Genomic DNA, 19247 nt, shown 5'->3' with positions numbered 1-19247 from the left:
TTAAAGGCCTTTAAAAAAAACAACAAAAAAAACATTTTTGGTCAAAGTTGTGTTTTCTGTTAATGAGTGAAAATGTTTTCTACGAAAGACTACTCAAAGTAGTGGGTGCAGTTCATTTAAAAGTCTGAAAAAAAAATAGGTGAAATAATTGATGAACACGGTAATGGTTTGAAGGCTTGCCATCTATTATACATATTGTGTTATCAAGAAGCCAGTCCTATCATATGCTCATTAAGACCTTGATAGTAGATCCGATGGTAAGTATGGAGCCATTTTTGTTTCATTTATTCAGTTATTAAGCTCAGCTTTTTAAGTTAGCTTAATTTGCATCTCAATTTTCCAGTGTATGTGGTGCAGGGGTCGCAAACTTTTTTTTATTTTATTTTATTTTTATTTTTTTATTATTTTTTTTAAAGAGCTACAGGCCTGGGCTTTAGGTCCAACCACATAATGAAAGACAAACCCATAGTTATCACAGAAATAACTTAAATCTTACAAGAGTAATAAAAACTTTATGGAAATTAACTAATGACAATCAGACATTACTTTTGAGTTGTTGTTCTACAGAATTATTAAAGAAAAAAACAACAACTGTCATTGTAGTGCTTGAAAATGGCTCTGAATCTTCACCCAGCCTAGCTGATTATATCCAAGGCACTTGCCGTTCTGTAACTTAGCACCACTGTTACGTAACACTGAGACGGAAGTGCAGGCTTGCTCAGGCAAATTTTTAAAAACTGCCACATAGAAAGATTTAGTTGTTTTTTAATTTCACACTTGATAGGTGGGCAGGCACTCCAGAGACCCAACTCGGTTTATGCTAGCAATTAAAAAGTCAAATTTCCACAATACGTCCCCTTTAAGCGTTGTTTGCCCCAATAGTGTTGTCATTGTTTGTCAGTCATTTGTCACCTGCTCTATCGAAGCGGCACAATGCGGACATGATGCCAGGCCTCAGCAGGATAATGTGCTAGCGTCCTACGTCGCAGCATAATGAGAGATGCCAGTCACCATCCACTGACTTGAGTCTCATTTGGCATCTGTCTCCAATTTGCTGTCTAGCACTCGCATCTCAATCTTGTCAGCCTTCTTGTCTTTCAGTCTTTTGAATCTAACACCTTCTCTACTACTCCTAGTCATCGAGCTGCTCGACATTTACGCATCTCTTACTTATTCTGACAAGGAGCTTTTACTTCGGTTACAGGTTGTACGGTGAGCATGTTAATATGTGAATAACTAACCAATTTATTAATTAGCAAAGAACATGATGCACTCAGCTACCGCAATCCCTCGAACAGATGCAGCGGCCCATTTATTCGCCGCGTGTCACAAATAAACTCAAACCTTTTAAGCATGAAAAAAAAAATCTTTGAGGAGCTGGAGTCAACCTTAGGTTAGCTTAGCTATTAGCATGGTTTCTCCATCTTCTGTTAATTACTACTCAACATTCGTTTGTGAGATGGATACTTTTAAGAGGTGTAGCTTATTCTATGATTACTGACTTGGGAGTGACTCCGCAGCATGTTTTCCTGCACTAGTAGCCAGCCTAAGCTTGTTCCTAGCTAGCTGGTCTAGCGCAAGTAGCACCCACACATAGGTGACGTAAGCAGCACATTGACGTTTATGATTTTGAACTGGCCACAGCACTCCAAATTTGAGAAATTACTACAGTAATTTCTGGAATACAAGGCGCACCTGAATATAAGCCGCGCTAGCTAATTTTGGGGAATACTCAAGTTTGCTTCAAATATAAGCCGCACCTGACGCAGATGTTTTAATGTTACCGCACCGGATTCCCGCTACTTTCTTTTCCATAATGAGGGCGCAAATTGTCTCACTCTCGTTCTCTCTCCTACTGTATTTTTTGCTCACTTGATTTGTTTTGCTCTGCTTTGCGCTCTCTTTATAGTGCGACCCCTTCTGATCTGATGGATAAGCCGCACCTTTGAATTAGTCGCAGGGTCGAATGCAAGTGAAAAAAGTAGTGGCTAGTGGTCCAGAAATTGCTGTACATGCTTGCGGTTTGATGTGCAACATGTCAGAAAATGGCCATACATTTTGATCTCTTTCTGTTAATGTCCTGTTGTACTTCAAACACAAAGATAATTTGTTTTATTTCATGGAGGACTAAGAAAATCTGAAAATATTCACATTAGACTGAAAATCTGAGGATTTGGGCTCTTTAAAAAAATTTTTTTTAAAAGCAGTTCAAAAGCTTGTCTTTCTTTCAGTTTTGTCTGTAATAAACTTAATGGCAATAATTACGTTTAACTGATTTCTTTTTTCTTTTTAAACATTGGGCATTAAATTATCTTGAGATGTGTGTTATGAATACATTCTTGAGTTTTCTTTCTATTGTACTGAAGGTGCTTAAATGTTAAGTGTCTCACTTTACTCTGTATTAAAATAAGAAAGATGATCACAATTTAATTGAGGAGAAAGAGAATAGCTCCACTAACATCTATGGAGCTCCAGACATTACAGGGGATTTTTATTTTATTTTAATTTGTGGCCACAAATTAATATAGATAAAACCGAGACACAAAATGCTAGCGTGTGGCCATGAAATAGATATAATGGGTGCGCAAAAAATACTAATTATGTATTAAATCCACATGAACAACCTTGATATCTGGGTAAGCAAATGAAATATCTTTGCTCATTGTCTTTTACCAGTCTGTTCTCATCAATAGCCTGCAATGACAGGACTTTCAGAATGCCTTTGTAGCTTATTACCAGTCTAAAAGAAAATGCGCTCTTATTACTGTATTCATGTCCAGGCTATTGTCTTTTCGCCCTGCCTTCATTTCTGCTCTACAATTTCCATAAAAAGAGCTCACACAACAGAGTACCTTCCCATCCAAATGCTTCTGCATGCCCCTAATTGACTTAAAAAGTAAATTTTTCCTAATTTCTCATTTAAAGACTTGACTCCTGAGCCTAGTTGAACACAGTTGCTAACCAAAACAGCTGCACAGAGAAGTATCTCACTATTCTCTCGGAGTAATCAAAGTGAGTGGAGTCTGCAAACAACTTTGTTTTAAACTATGCTTTCACTTGGCGCCTACATTAATACACCATTTAATATCATTTCATGTTCTGACCTCCCAATGTTATTTTGGGTGTTCTCCAGACCCAGACGTTTACCCGCTTCTTGCCCAAAGTCAGCTGCAGTATAGTGGATTCTTCACACCCAGGTTTGCAGTTTTGCAAAATACCTTTAAACTCTCGCCTCTGTTGGAGTACTGATTCTCCCTCAGATGGTGGAAAATCGCCTGGTTCATTTTAAGACGTTCCTCGTCCGCAGAACAGTGACAAATTGATAAAAGGCAGAAAAGCTTTTCCTTTTCACATATATTTATCGGACTGTTACTTATACTGTACATGTGTCGATTCTCTTGTAATGTCTCTGCCTCACATCTCTTTAAACCGTCTATATTCGGTTTTCTTTGAAGTTATATAAAGTATATCCGACGTACGTCAAATTCCATTTAGTTAAATTGACAAAGATGAGCATTTCAAACGAGTTGGTGTGTACCTTGTATGTTAGAGAGAGAGGAAACCTTGTCTGCCGCTGCCAAGTTTAAGTGCGGCACTTTGAAGGAAAGGGCAAATCGGAGCCAAAGCTCCACCCGCCTGCATCTGTAAATCTGCCAGCGGAAACCTATTAATTATCTCCTACAAGGACCTGCTCACAGGCTGGCCATCACTGGCTGTCACTTTTAACAGCTTTTCTGCTCTTCCTCGCTGATGCATTTTGCGGAAAAGACGTAGTAGCGCTGTGAAAATACGGGCTTGCTTTTCATATGGGGAGTGAGACGTTTTTTGTAGGTAAATTTGTTGCCGATTGGATGAGGACAATTCCCCTCCCTCCACTATTCGATTGGGATAGGGATTGAGCCATGCTGACCTGCCATGAATGAATGATATGGGTGTGAATGGCTGTTTTTTCAACCTGTGGTCGAATGGTGATCAGCCCAGGGTATAACCCTGCGCAGAAGGGGTAAATACTAGTGCAGAATTCCAATGAATGTGCAACCTCGCAGCCTTCGAAAAACATTGCCAAGCACATAAAATGGCTGTCTGCAAGATTGTGTGGTCAGGATAAAAGCGGAAATGGTGAACAATCTGTCAACCGTATTATTCCCAAGAAGGATATTCAATTGAGCTTCACCTTTTTTTTTTTTTAATGACTTTTCTATACAAAAGGATGAATCCATGTTGAAAGTTGCTGAGAGCGTGCACTTGTTCTAATTCCCTCCACCTGATGTCCATTTTGTTTTTGCTGTTTTTTCGGACACGGCTGATTATGTGTGCGTGTGTGTTGCTCATACAGGAGAGTGCCAAAGCCGCCCTGAAGATGAAAGACGGCCACGTGAGCGACCGAGCCACACAGACGGAGCACATGGGTCCAGAGGTAAGCAAGCAAGCACACTATATTAGCCTCGGTCTAAACCCTTGCTTTACTTTCCGTCCTAATCTCCTTTAGAGCATCTTTTTAAGATCAAATCCATCATATACTTGGTCCTGAAAATGCTGTGACATTCATATTGTCCGCTACCTATTTCCTCCTCTTCAATTACCACCATGCTCAGCTGGGAGGCTACTGTGCAATGCATTTTACCTGCCTGAGTTGACATGGCCTCCTTGGCTTCACCACCAGCTGACATTATGGGAGCGCGGTCGACGTAATGAATGTCTTCCCTGTGCTGGGAACAGGGCCGATGTGTTAGGGTCACTTTCTCTTTCTGATCCTGTCACACGTGGCAACAGATGCGGCAAAATGCGTAACGACTGCAGCAGTTGCTTTGAAAATAGGACATGTTGCTGAGTCCGCTATAGGCACCAAAGTTTCCCATCAATTAGACTGTCGCTCTAATTAAACCTTTAGGACTATGAATTATTTTGTTCTAAGTGACTTTTGGCCATTATTAGTACAAGTGCCAAGCACATGACAGTAACATCATTAACATAATCTCACCCTACCACGAAGTACATTTGACTGTTTTCTAGGGGTGTTAAAAAAAAAATCGATTCGGCAATATATTGCGATATTACAGCGCGCAATTCTCTAATCGATTCGATATGCGGCCGAATCGATGTTTAAACATAATTTTTTTTTTATGGAAATGTTCAACAATACGTCTTACTTAGTAGGGTTAGGGTTTACATGTTAAGCATGGAAGATTGTTATATTAACTCTTTGACTGCCAAAAACGTTAAATAACGTTTAGTAAAATCCTATGGAGTGCCAAAGACGTTAAAAGACGTTTGTTTCAAAACAGAGGTGAAACTAACCATTTTCTATTGTTGATTACTGAAAAACGGAATAATGTAGAAACAAACTTTTTTTTCTGATGAAAGATGAGAGTTCAATCTTTCATTTGGTAGTATGTGTGTTTCCATAGTCCAAACACATAATTTTCTGTGGACCTTGAAAGACCAGTCAAAAGATCAGTCAAAATGTTTAAATCGGCTGGCACCCACGGCATCCCTTTTCTGAAAATGTCTGGCAGTCAAAGAGTTAATGGAACATTAAGCCTTACTATTTTAATTTCAATGCTGTTTGAACATGAAACAGATTGTTTGTGGCTCACAGTTATAAGCCTGAAGTTTCAGATGAATAAATAAATTTTCATAAAAATCTTACTGTGTACATGTACAAGTTAACTGATTAGTATTTTCTAAATTTGAGTTTAAAAAAATCACAATAATCAATTTATAGATCCATATCGGGATTAATCGTATCGAATTGAATCGTGACCTATGAATCGTGATACGGATCAAATCGCCAGGTACGAGGCAATTCACACCACTACTGTTTTCGCCTCTCCGTTGTTTACATGCTGTAAAGTGCGACATGAGGCACCGCAATCAAACGGCCTGTGTTGACTCTGCTCTACCAGTCAATGTTGTCCATTGCAAGTACAGCGCCACAGTGTTGAGCTTCAGGTGCTACAGATGGAGATGACAGATGGGCCCGTGTGTGTTTTCGGACTTACAGAATTTAGAGTAGGCCAACATTGTTTTCACATTCCTCACACAGAACTATAAAAGCATTTCTTAACTGGCTCATATAGAGCGTGTCATGTTGAACGGGCGAACCTGAACTGATTGATTATCAAGTATGCATGCACATACTATTTTGACAGATTTTTCAAGACCCTCAGAATATTTTGTTCTACAAGATTATAAGAACCAACCTACCAAAAAAGAGAGTATATTCTGTTCTTTCACCACTGTTTGTAGCTTTATTCGTTCATTGGTAATCAGCAGTAGGTTGATTTCAGCAAACATGCCGATTATTTGAACAAAAAGATCAAACAAGTTTCTTGTGAGAAGAAATGTCACGCATAACAGTTTCTTTGATGCTGATATTTTTTGATTTTGTGACTCTTCAGCTATAAAACAAAAATAAGAAAGGACTTTTGATGGAAAATGTATTTATTTTCAGATATACAAGTAAGAAACGATCTTTTTTTTTCAGTGGCCTTTACCATTTATTACACCCATTGTACCCACCTACTGCAACATATTCTGTTTATATCATGCATGTACAGTGTACATACATGTTCAGATTTTTGTTTTGCGGAAAAATGGCATTACCTTCATTATATCTCAACAAATCTCCTCAAGTGTTTTATTTTGTCTGCTACTCGGCAGATTCTGACCAGCATGGCTCATTGTATATACTGTATTTTCTGTCACTTCAGATGGTAATGTCATGACATTTATTGACTACAAATTAGGGCTGGGCAATTATTCAAAATGTAATTGTGATTTCAATTTTGACTTTTCGCAGTCAAATTTAATTGTGACTTTCTTCTACTGTTTTTTTCTTAATGTAAGTGTGATTATTATTTTTTTCCATAATCGCTACATTTACATTTACTACTGCACATTTACTTGTGCCGTGTTTCTTCATTCTTTGCGCTTAATGAATTTTTCTCTTCATGTTTTGTGTGCAGCGTTCTTTAATTCAACTTTGTAATTCATCCAAAATGATTGAAATCGTAATTATATGTTGTCAGTTTATGTTGTTTAGCAAGCTTTCCGATACCAAAACTTTGAAAATGGGATAAAGATTAAGAAGGTTCAGAATTTTTTTTCATGAACAAATGCACAGTGGTGCGAAAAAAAAAGGATTGTACTTGTGTCACGAATCCAACTTTTGTGCAGAGTAAGAACGTTTCTTTGCATTTGTTCGTGAATGATGCCGATTGGGTTTTGGGGACTGTTTATCTGCAGTGGGAAATGGGATATTGTTGGGCCAGTGAACATAGCCATGTACTGTAAACTCTTAGTTGAAAACAAAGGAGTGGCTCAAGAAGGAAGCATATTAAAGCAACACTTTTAGTTTACGTTGATTATGGCGGCGCCATATGGACAAAATTGGTATTGTTATGTCTCAAGGAAGACCATATTTCCTATGAGGACAAGCGCATTGCGTCGTTTTTTAGCGCACACCAGCGGATGAAATTCGGGCCAATGTTGATCCTTGACTGTCCTGTTATCCGGGTAGCTTCCTTTTTCCTTTTTTATTTTTTTGTCTCCTCAGACAAAACTTTTCAGTTGTTTTGCAACTTGAGCCAGGACGGCAGTAATCGTGAATCGACATTCAAATTGACTTCCGTCTTTGTAACGAATGGGTCGAAGGGGGAAGTGACGTATGCCATAAAGCAGTCAGCACATTTGTATTTTTTTGTGTGGCAGTGTTCCTACCATCCTCCTCAAAGTTGCTTAGTTCCAGTAACAATAATACAGACCCCCTCAGGTCATGGCAAAGATACCATTCAACTTGTTTTCTATGTTTCATCAGAAGAGTTATGAAAATATTTTATTAAGGGTGAAAAGATCCTTAGTGCTACTTTAAGGTCATGGCATAGCAAAGTCAGTCTCCAGACCTCAACCCAATAGAAAACCCAGAGAGGGAGCTGTAGGTTTCAGTTTCCAGCCAAGGAATTCAGCAGGGGATCAAATAATAATTTCATCTACTGTATAATTTAGAGATGTCAATGTTGGTTGTAGATGACACAATATATGGTCAACACACACATTTGTTTGTACATTTATTCCAGCGCTGAATTTCCATCATTTTCGCCTGATGTCTTTGATACATATTAAGCTGTTATTTTCTTTCTCCACATTTCAGGCTTTTATTACACCCTTATGGCACTGCACACCCACTCCCACTAATGCTTTTCCAATAACACAGTCAGCGATGGCCTCACCCTATTGAATGCTCATTGCTTCCTTTGGCTTAAGCGAGCAACAAAGTGAGGCTTTGCGTGTGACATGGCGAGTACCTTGTATCTATTTTTCATCGCCTGTGTGTGTGTTTCCCCACAATTGGATGTGTGTGCGTTCTATGCCGCAGCCATTAGTGGGCGGATTGCAAAGTCAATAATGTCTTGAAAAACGTCAAAGTAACGTGAGTGAAATAAGTTGCATTTATGCCACAGACAGTAGCATTCACTCATTATTGTGTTATGCGTGTTGTCATGCCTCATGGCGGAATTCAATTATAAGCACGGCAATGCCATTAACACAGAATCCATTTAGCTGAGCTACTTGTTTGTTAAAGCTTAATTTCTTAATGTTTTGTTGTTCACTTTCTTTTGTAGAGATGTTTCAGGGGGGGTTGATTCAGGCCTGTTGTGTTGTCTATGTCAGTGTTATGGCATAATGACATTATTGTATTTTTTTGCACTTGACTGTATAGTTTCCTGGTGCTTTATTAATAGCTCTCTGACAGTCTTTATTCAGCATATGTAAAGGATCAAGAATTAGAGCAGACTTTTTTTTTTAATATAATCCGGCTTTTGCAACTCTTATGATCAATTTTGAATTTGTTTAATTAATGCTCACATCTCGATTTAATGCACGCCAGTAGTGCCTTGAGAACGACTTCCCGTCAGGACTAGATTCAATCTTTGGGCACGGAAACGATTTTCATATGCGTTTCTAAGTGGCAATTTAATATTTTCAGCAGGTATAGAATAATCATTAGCACTGTCAGAAGTTGGGACCATTGTAATTCATTCTTTCATAAATGTCTGAGCAATAATTTATACCAGTGGTAGGCGTGACTCCCAATCATCAACTGCAATTTCTACTTCTTATATTTTTTTAAATTCAACTCCCAAAGTCATTTTCCCTTTGCAACATGAAATTTGTTAGCTTTGTCTGAGTAAACCCATAAAACCATTCTAGAACCGATGCCTGAAAACACACAGGAAGTCTACCATTTTGATATGAAGCCATTTGAGGGTCATTGTGGCCATTTCTAAGTGTCCTTCAAAAACATACCTGTCCACAAAGTCTTGCTTCCAATTAAAAAACAATGTAGTTGATATTAATTATTAGTTAGTTTATTCTTCTTCTGTAATTAGGACTTTACTGTACTACTATGTTAGCATAGCTTCATGATAGACTACGGCACGTTCAGACCTGTGTAGAAATCCAGGTTATCGGACAACCAGAAGAACAAAATTCCGTTTGTATTGAGTAGCATGCATTCATTGTTACCAAAACGTAGACTCTTTCCACAGTGACTTTAGTTTCCTTTTACACGATGTCCAAATTGTGCAAGTCTGGCCTGCGCTCAAGCGTATATCTCTGTGATTTATTCTAAGGCCAGTACCTAGAGTGGCTATGGAGGCCTCCATATGCTCAGCCCCTCCCTTCTTGAGTGGATGGGCTCTTAATTAGCGGAGCAGCTGGCTGCCCGCTAGCAAGGTAGGCTAGTAAGCGCAGGTGACTCTACTCAGCAGTGGCTTGCAGCATGTGCGGCCTGATTTGAGCCTCCCCCCCCCCACCACCTCAATGCCACCCTCTTCTTCTTCTTGTGACCATGCTCGTGAGAGTGTGTAGAAAGATAATGCTGCTATGTAGGTTAGGTACCCCGGTGCGCTGTTGGCTAGCAACAGAAAGTGTGTCTACAAGTGGGGCAGCTATTTCTACTCCTTTGGCCTCTTCTTGCAAAGGTCAAGCATCTCGCTACGACTTGCTCCATCTAGCCAGTGGAGCTGGAGTAAAGCTCATCTAACTGGGTGAGAGGCCAGCGACAACCTATTGGTCGCCAGTCAATCGCATGCGTGTGTTTGTTGGGATGGGTCAGAGGCAGAGCATTTCCTTCTCTGGGAATTTTTGAAAAATTATTGTCCTGAAAAATATATCGTCATCACTGCCACTTTCATCGCATTATTGTCAACTTAAACAAATCTTAAGCCGTGCAACCTCTATGTACTGTCCACTTATACAGAAATATACATTAGGCTCCATATTCACCGACCCAGCTAAAAAGCTGTTATATTGCAAGAGAAGCAAACACAAATTGAAAAGTGTGACCCACCCCTACTCTCATTTTTCAACTGTGCACTTTTAAAAAGGGTAAGACAGAGCGTCTCTAGAGAAAGAGAGAGGAAGTGTGTCCTGAGCAGAAGAAAAGCTATTTTACGCCCTGCAGAGAATCTTATGAGCTCGGAGGTATGGTAGCTGTTTGAAAGTTTTTAGAGGGGATTGAATAGATTGGAATTGCTTTATTTCAGCAAGCTAATTTCATGGGCATTCCTATCAGGAAGCTTTTATGGGAGGAATCAAAGGCTCTTGATGGTTACTTCTCTCTTGTTGCCTTTCTCATTCTCTCGCACTATTTTCTCTAAATGGCTTCAGCTTTACTTCTGTTGCCTCCTCGCCTTGTTTCATATCCACCAAAACACTCCATGTAATCGTTCAGTTTGATTATTAAGTTTACATGTTATGCTCAAGACCTGATAGCATTGAACGTTGTATAGACATTAAGGCTAACGAGGGATAAATTTTCATGGTATTCAAAGCCAAGTATGTTGTGTTGTCTGTGAATCATAATGGCACCACCCGTGTACTTGTCATCCTCCATGAACTAGGAGGTAGTGACTTGGAAGTCTTTTTTTTTTTCCCCTTCCTTGTGGTGTTTAAATACCACTAACCGAGAAAGGGAGGACAAGCGTGACCCGGCATTTTTCTCCCTTTAGAAATAGTACAAGTAGTTCCTCTAACACTGCCTGTAAAAGGAGGCCAATTCGATTCTGAAAGCGCACTGTTGCGTCAATTGGTAACTTTTAGGCATTTAGTGTTTGTATAAAAGTCACAGGCAGAACCTTACTGGCTCTACTCCACTACTTTTAACGCTCTACTCTGCTCTCTAACTTGTGAATAAATGACTTGAGTCTCCTCACTGTGCCCAACTACATTACTCCACCCTGTAATCATAATTTTTCTTGCAAACTTTGAGAGAAATGTCTTTTTTTTTTTTGTTCAGTCGGGTGAAATAAATTACTCGCACATTTCTACCGACTAAGCCAGAACACTCATTGATTCTTTTCCTTTGCCCCCTTTTTGTTGTTTACCATTACAACCGGGGGGAAAAGAAGACTTCAGTTCATCTCCATTTTCTGTTAAACCAGCAATAACACAATGTATTTAGTTCTTATTGGGGAACGGGACCCTCCATGAACACACGTCATGACACACATCATGCCAACGTGCGTCATCAGCACTCTCTGCCACTTTTAAGTGGCAGGAGGCAGGCCGGTCCAAACGCTGATTGGAACTATGTAGGTCTCCTATTCCTGTAAACTAGATCATTTTGTACAATCGTGGTCCTCACTGAGTAATGGCACGGCAATAAGACAGACCCAGAAATGTGCGGTGCCCCATTTAGAGTTTTTGTACGTTTTTTTTTATGTCGTGTCCCTCCATCCACCTCAAAGTTTTATAATCTTGCTAATATCTCACTTTTAATTTGTCGCCTTTTCCACATTTTGGTCAATTTTCTCACGCTTCATTTTCCCTCAGCTTTCTTCCATCTTACTTTCCGCTTTTGATTTTCCTTCTTCCACAGAATGTTTCACATCACTTCCTTGAACTCATTTCATCATCGGCCTGACTACTTTCCTGTCTTTATGCCCGCCGTTTCACCTGTATACCTCTTCATTCTCATCACATCCGTCACTTCTTATCACTTCCTCTCACCACTTCCTTTGTGCATCAAAGTGTTGATCTACACTTAGACACACACTTGACATTTAGTCAACAATTTCACACCTATAAATCTTATTCATGACATATTAATATACACAACAATAGTGCTTTTAAAAATAGATAAAAATCCACAAAAGTTACACAGTTAAAATGAGGCTAACATGACCATCCAAAGTTTGCACAAGATAATCTGATACATTGTAAATCCCCCAAAAGTTTAACATTTAAATAGTCATAAACACCCTAAAGTTTTGCACGCCAAACTGAGACCACTGTAACTCCTCCCAAAACTGCTTATAGTTGGTTAAACATGTTAAAATTGGACCACCTTAAGTCTCCCAAAATTTAATGTAGACTAAAACAACAGTAACACAAATCTCCCACAAATTCCACTCCTCAAAATGAGACTCCCATAAATCCCCCCCAAAATTGGACATGTTAAAATAACTCTACATTTCCCAAAAGTTGCATAGGTTCCATTGAGACTACCGTAAATTCACAAAAGCTGTGCATGCTAAAATGAGGTTCCTATAAAGCCTCCTAATCATTAACAGCAAGCAATTAACATCGGCTCCATTAGATGACACCAATAACATTCCACAACATAGAATTTGCCCCATCTCACAAATTGAATTTATATGATGACATAAAAAGAACATGGCTGATTACATCTTCCCATGAAAGTCCTTAATGAGAACTCCGTCCAGACCCGGGTAATATCTTGATGTTTGGGAGTAGGGTTTTTTAATTGTGCTTTTATGCCATCATCAAGTTTTACTGTTGGAGGCCACTTTCCATCTGCCTGCTGTAGAATTACCCCTCTGTGTGCGAGCGCTTGAGAACCGTTGTCATGAGTGCAGGTGGTAGGCTTTGTAAGTCCTCCATTTTTCCTCATTCTTATTTCTACCCAACACATTTTACACCACAACTTGTCTTGCGTAACACCGAAAGTGATTTTTGGTCAGCTTGTTAAATTCGCATGGCTACCGGCATGTAGTACAGCATCAAGTGTCATCAATACTCCTCATTAATTCCCCTGATGCCGAGCATCGGTCACGCCGGATTGGAGGCAGAGGCAGCAAAGACTCTTGCAAGGATGAGTCATGCTGCCCTCAGCTTCCACCTCACGTCTCTTATTTCCTTTACTTAGTTTTCTAGGTTGACATCTTGAGGCCAGACTATGTTTAAAACTGACTACTGCTGAATGAATTGGAGATTCAGGTCTGTTTCATTTGACTTTGATGGTTTACCATTGGCAAAAGTGGGTACTATCTTGTGAAGCAAACTCCCGCGATTCACTATTTAAGAATTTACCTATGCATCTTTTTTTTTTCCCTACATGTGGAACTCATTCTCAGCTTTTGGCTGAAATGCTCAACTATTCACATGCTCTTTTTTTTTTTTTAAATGCCCTACAATGCCACAAGATGGCGTCAAAGCCCTTTATCAACAGAAATTTGGTTTCAAGGAAGTATACTGAAGTGATCCATCCTGACTGAGAGTCCGGCTTTGCATGTTGTGGGTGGTGCAAAGTTAAGCTTGGGTTGTTAGTAAAAGTTTTGGAGCGCCTTTGTGGCATGCACAAGACATTTGTTTTCAAGGGTAATATTGTAAGATGTGTCCATCCATCCATTTACTACCGCTTATCCGGGGTCAGGTCGCGGGGGCAGCTGCTTTAGGAGGGAAGCCGAGACTTCCCTCTCCCCAACTACTTCACCAAACTTCTCCGGCGGGATCCCAAGGCGCGTTCCCAAGCCAGCCTAGAGACATAGTCTCTCCAGCGTGTCCTGGGTCGTCCCTGGGGCCTCCCGCCAGTGGAACATGCCCGCAACACCTTTTAAGGGAGGCGTCCAGGAGACATCCAAACCAGATGCCTGAGCCACCTCAACTGGCTCCTCTCCATGCGGAAGAGTAGCGGCTCGACACTGAGTCCCTCCCGGATGACCGAGCTTCTCACTCTATCTCTAAGGGAGAGCCCGGGACACCCTGCGGAGGAAACTCATTTCAGCCGCTTGTATCCGGGATCTTGTTCTTTTGTTCACTACCCACTGCTCGTGACCATAGGTGAGGGTAGGAACGTAGATCGACCGGTAAATCGACAACTTCGCCTTTTAGCTCGGCTCCTTCTTCACCACCACAGACCGATATAGAGCCCGCATCACTGCAGACGCTGCATCGATCTGCCTGTCAATCTTCCGCTCCCTCCTGCCCTCACTTGTGAACAGGACCCCAAGATACTTGAACTCCTCCACTTAGGGCAGAATCTCATCCCCTACCGGGAGAGGGCACGCCACCCTTTTCCGACTCTGGACCATGGTCTCGGATTTGGAGGTGCTGATCTTCATCCCAACCGCTTCACACACTGCTGCGAACCGCTCCAGTGAGAGTTGGAGATCACGGCTTGATGAAGCCAACAGCAAGCACCACATCATCTGCAAAAAGCAGAGATGCAATATTGAGGCCACCAAACCGGATTCCCTCAACACTTCTGCTGCGCCTAGAAATTCTGTCCATAAAAATTATGAACAGAATCGGTGACAAAGGGCAGCCTTGGCGGAGTTCAACCCTCACTGGGAACGAATCAGACTTACTGCCGGCAATGTGGACCAAACTCTGACACCGGTCATACAGGGACCGGACAGCCCATATCAGGGGGCTCGGTACCTCGTACTCCAGAAGCACCCCCCACAGTACTCCCCGAAAGACACGGTCGAACGCCTTTTCCAAATCCACAAAACACATGTAGACTGGTTGGGCGAACTCCCATGCACCCCCAAGAACCCTGCCGAGAGTGTAGAGCTGGTCCCCTGTTTCACGGCCTGGACAAAAACCACACTGCTCCTCCTGAATCTGAGATTTGTGTGTGTGTGTGTTTTAAATTATATTAATAATGATAGAGACAATTAGAAATATTTTTAGTGGTTGGTGTCAATTACTCAACTAGAGTTGGTAGCCCAACTTGTGGGTCTAAAAAATGCTCTGGGTTGGGTCAGCTATGCCACTTTCGCAGTATCTAATCAGATATGCTTTTCCATTAGCCAAACCAGCGGCAAGTTGATACCACATGGGTGATGTAGCACCAAATCTCAACAAAAGTTGTGTTTGGGCGCTTTATACATAATACACAACAACATTCTTTCCTCACTTAAGACATCAATTAAACCAACTGTCATTGGCTAGAAAACAAGAAATAAACACATGCTAACGTTAATTCATACTTTTGCTGCAGTGTTATACTCCCTCGTCTCCTATTTTCTACAAAGGCCTTTACTTTTCTTTTGGGTAAAGAAATAAATGAAAAAGACCAATGCATGTATCACTCTGACAGATGTGGTCAATGTGGTGTGGTTTTTGTAGTTCTGTGCACTACTAATTTGAACTCTAACCAAAACAACAGCACCAAGGCAAGGCATGTAAACTCTCTCAGATCAGTTAAAGCATGGAGACTTACCTTGTTGTGAAAGAGTTCACAATATTAAAGATCATTTTATGTACATATGTTCCAGCACACTCATGACAACGCAACTCACTACAAAACCATTACCTGCAGAATCTTTTCAATCGTGTAATCCAGCTCTTTTTATTGTCTTCCAGCAGACATTGTGTACAGCTCTGCATTGTTGGCTATATATTACTTTGCATCGGTGGCTGTATATTTGTGTAGATCGAAAAGACACTTTTGTGGCTCCCGTAATGAGTAAAGACCTTAATCAGCCTTCCACTGATGAATGTACACCAAGGTTGATTTGTGCTTGCTGTGTAATACTCTTAAGTGTTGCCTACTAACAACAATCCCTCTTTGTCTCTGTGCCCACCCCCTTCTTTTTTCTTATTTGATTTTTTTTTCCTCCTGTACAACATTGGTTGCTTTTTGTGTCAACATGTCTTCTGTTTCTAGGGCATCAAGGCGCATGGGAGCGCCACGTTGTCCTCAAGGAGACAACTGAGTGAGTGTCTATTCTGATATCACCCGATTGGACGTGACTGTCTTGTAGTGGCCCCGTGTACTCTACTAGATGTACCAAAACAAAACCAACACACTAGGGGTCTTTGTACTGGGTCTTGCAGAGTACACTCATACACTTGTGCTCATTTAGCAGTTTTTCTGCCTTTCTCAATTTTTAAGATCTTGCCCTTTATTGAGCCAGGGCATATAGTTTACATTAGAAACGTATCACTGCACACAACAAACAAAAGTGTCACAAAATGTATGCAGAATATATAATAAAATAATGATCTCATCTCAGTTTGCTCACAAATTTACTTAGTTCAAATTAACTTGAACACAAAGCTTACAACAAGTAGATCGACATGTTTTATGTACTCTCTGCTGTAATTGTTCAGCCTGTCACTATTAACTGCTGGCCAAGATACACTATTTATAGAAAAGTCATTTTTGGACCTGTTAAGTGAATTTGGATAATTTCCTGCAGCATACCTCATGATCTGTCATGTCGTACCATTTAGCACTTTTTGGGAATCACTGACCTTGATTAGTTTTGTATAGAAAAACAATCTTAGTCAGCTATTTCAAGATAATATACTGAAAAACAGTTCGAAAGGCCAAGGAACTCTGTCTGCTCAAAACAAGCTGAAACATATTTGGATTTTTCCATTTGTGAATTATGACCCGGTATGAAGACCCTTTAAGTGAGGAATGCTACCTGTCTTGTTACGTAGAAGGGAATGCTGCCCATTGCCCACTGTACTTCCACTTCCTCATCCCCGGCAGATGGTGACCTGTGACGTGATATTCTCTCTTCTGGTTGTAGAACCTCGAAGTTGACGTGATAGCCAGCATTTCTTTGCCTTAAAGAAAGTTAGGGGAAGAAAGTCTTTTGCTCAAGAGGTACCGAACATTTCTCTTCATTCGTTATGAGTCAGTGGCTTTTGACTAAATGTAATGGTTGCAGAAATTGAACAATGGAAAGTACACTTCCTCGGCAGAAAAGGGTGTTCGAGTGTTCGACGTGTCTAATCAAGCAAGCATATCTCTTTTTTTCCGCACTTTTAAACCACCAGAATGGATATTTTGTCGTCTGTGGTAGATTTAGGGAATACCAAGTGACACTATATTCAGTTAAAGCAATACGTACTACCTATTGTATACTTGTAATTTACCAACATCATATTAACAACTCAGAAATGTCCCATTAAGTTACAATTCATTAATTTCACTAATTCAATTCAAAAAGTTTAACTCATATATTGTACAGATTCATTCATCGGAAAATAATTTTCAGACTGCAAATTACTGCTACTGGAATCTGTAATGCTTAGGAGTCAAGATGCTATATCAACTAAATATGTCAACATTGTTAAAAAACAAGTTAGCTTAAGCATACATTCCTGTTTTAGTAAAACCCCACCTATCATCGCCCTTTTAACAGTTGCCTCGCACAGAACCTTTGCTTGACCACCGTGACCCATCAACTTCTCAGTAACGAATTCCCTCCCCCACGCTCCTTCACACTGATTACACGCACACACATGCTCGTGCACCCACACGTCACAAGGACACATCAAATGTTGACCATAAAGTCCAATCTGTTTCTGATTGCCTGCCTTTGTGTGTAAGTGTATACAGTACATGTGCGCGTGCATGATTGTGTGTGTGCATGAAGGTTAAAAGCCTGAAGAAACAATGAGCGCCATTTGGGCGTCATTTTGTTTGCTCTATATGTGCAAGGGCACCGCAGCACTTTCTGTTTATATGTGTGTGTGACTGCGAGTTATTTTTGCGCAGGTTTTTAGCAGGAAATCACTCATCATCTTCATCTTTGTGTGCACGTGCGTCGGTGATTCTTCTCGCTCATTAAACTCCTGGAAGAGCGATGCTAATGTGGCGCTGTGGAATTAAAATCTGTGGGCCTGTTTCAGGGCAAATGGTGTTAATTACTTTAAGCCTCTTGTTTCTTCGATAAGGTGAACTCGAGCGGCAATGTGCCGATTTTTGACATCTTAACTGATTTATTTTTTTTATTTTTATTTTTCTTATGGTCCCCACATGGCAAGTAAAAAAGGGGGCAAGTGTGTGCTTACGGCTCTTGTAGGGTCTGGTTTAATAAGAACCTAACTACCAGCACTGGGCTCTAAATTGCAGTTACAGACTGTGTGCACTGTTGGTGGGCTAAAAATGTGATCTTATACTGAAGATCTCAAATATCAGGCGCAAAATTGCGTGTTCACTCACTCGGGTGTAAAGGTAATGAAGACCAGTTTTACGCTTTCTGTAACACTATTAGTTTTCACCATGGCTCATTTGGGAGAGCATTGTAAGCGCAAACTAAAAGTTTTGTAGTGATGGAATCGGAAGTGGTAGTGGAAGAGGCCAACAAGTCAAGTCATCTTTATTCATATAGCGCTTTCAAACAAAATAAATCTATCGCATTTGCGTTATATGGAAAACAGCTCTGTACTCTTAAGTGACTGGCTGAAATAAGGCCTTAGAACAGGGATGTAGACAAACTTGAAAATAAAAAATTCATGTAAGAATGAGAACATCCAGCCGGTGTACGATTCTCCCTCATCTGCTATGCTCAGCTACGATGGCTGCATCAGGGAGGGACACTCAGTCATGGCTCAGTTTGCGAACGTCACATGACCAAACCCAGAAAACAAGTGGGCCGTGATTGGTCATTACCTGTCTTAAAGGTATTAATTGTACATGGAAAAATAATGAGGTTATCAAATTAATTATATACAAAATATTAACTTTTTATTGCTGAAATGGCTAAATGAGTTACCCTTTATTAAAGTCAATGACAAAAAATCTGATCCCCTACTTACCACACACATGAGAATTAGAGATGTAAATGTTGAACAGTCACGTTCACGATTGTCGAGCACATCAAGCAGGAACAAAAAAAAAAAACACTCTTAAAACACTCCACACGACAGGATAATTGCTGTAGAGAAAATCTTTTAGAGACATCTAATAATTGGATCGGAAAGTGAAAGTAGTATTCAAATTAAGCCTGGATATTGTATGTGCCAAATTATGTGGCAAACTTCAAAGATGTGAAAGGAAAAGGGAGAAAAACCAAAACAAAAAACACCCGGACTTGTCCTCGTATAGCAAGGATAGTAGTTTATCAAGCACTGCCTATGCTTAGCCAATCCTTATATTGTATTGGATTTGTGCGCTTGTCATACAATCGAATTCTCCAGAAGTGGATACAATTGGACTTCAAACCAAAACTTTCTAGGAAAAGTCCCACCCT

At 40.3% G+C, this 19247-nt stretch overlaps 1 protein-coding gene across 4 annotated transcripts in view; it reads left to right on the top strand.

The window, feature by feature from the left end:
- Nucleotides 1-19247, top strand: part of ccser1 (coiled-coil serine-rich protein 1) — a 118725-nt gene that overhangs the window by 56361 nt on the left and 43117 nt on the right. For 2 of the 4 annotated variants that reach the window (XM_077562193.1, XM_077562194.1), the window contains exons 10-11: nucleotides 4337-4417; nucleotides 15923-15971. In XM_077562193.1, the coding sequence (XP_077418319.1) occupies nucleotides 4337-4417; nucleotides 15923-15971 (130 nt within the window). The remainder of the gene's footprint in view (nucleotides 1-4336; nucleotides 4418-15922; nucleotides 15972-19247) is intronic. The other 2 variants (XM_077562192.1, XM_077562191.1) reach the window with 1 other exon arrangement.

This window comes from Vanacampus margaritifer, chromosome 3, assembly GCF_051991255.1.
Source record: "Vanacampus margaritifer isolate UIUO_Vmar chromosome 3, RoL_Vmar_1.0, whole genome shotgun sequence".
NCBI lineage: Eukaryota > Metazoa > Chordata > Actinopteri > Syngnathiformes > Syngnathidae > Vanacampus > Vanacampus margaritifer.
Note: the sequence above shows the minus strand (reverse complement) of the source record. Positions and strands in the feature narration are given on the sequence as shown.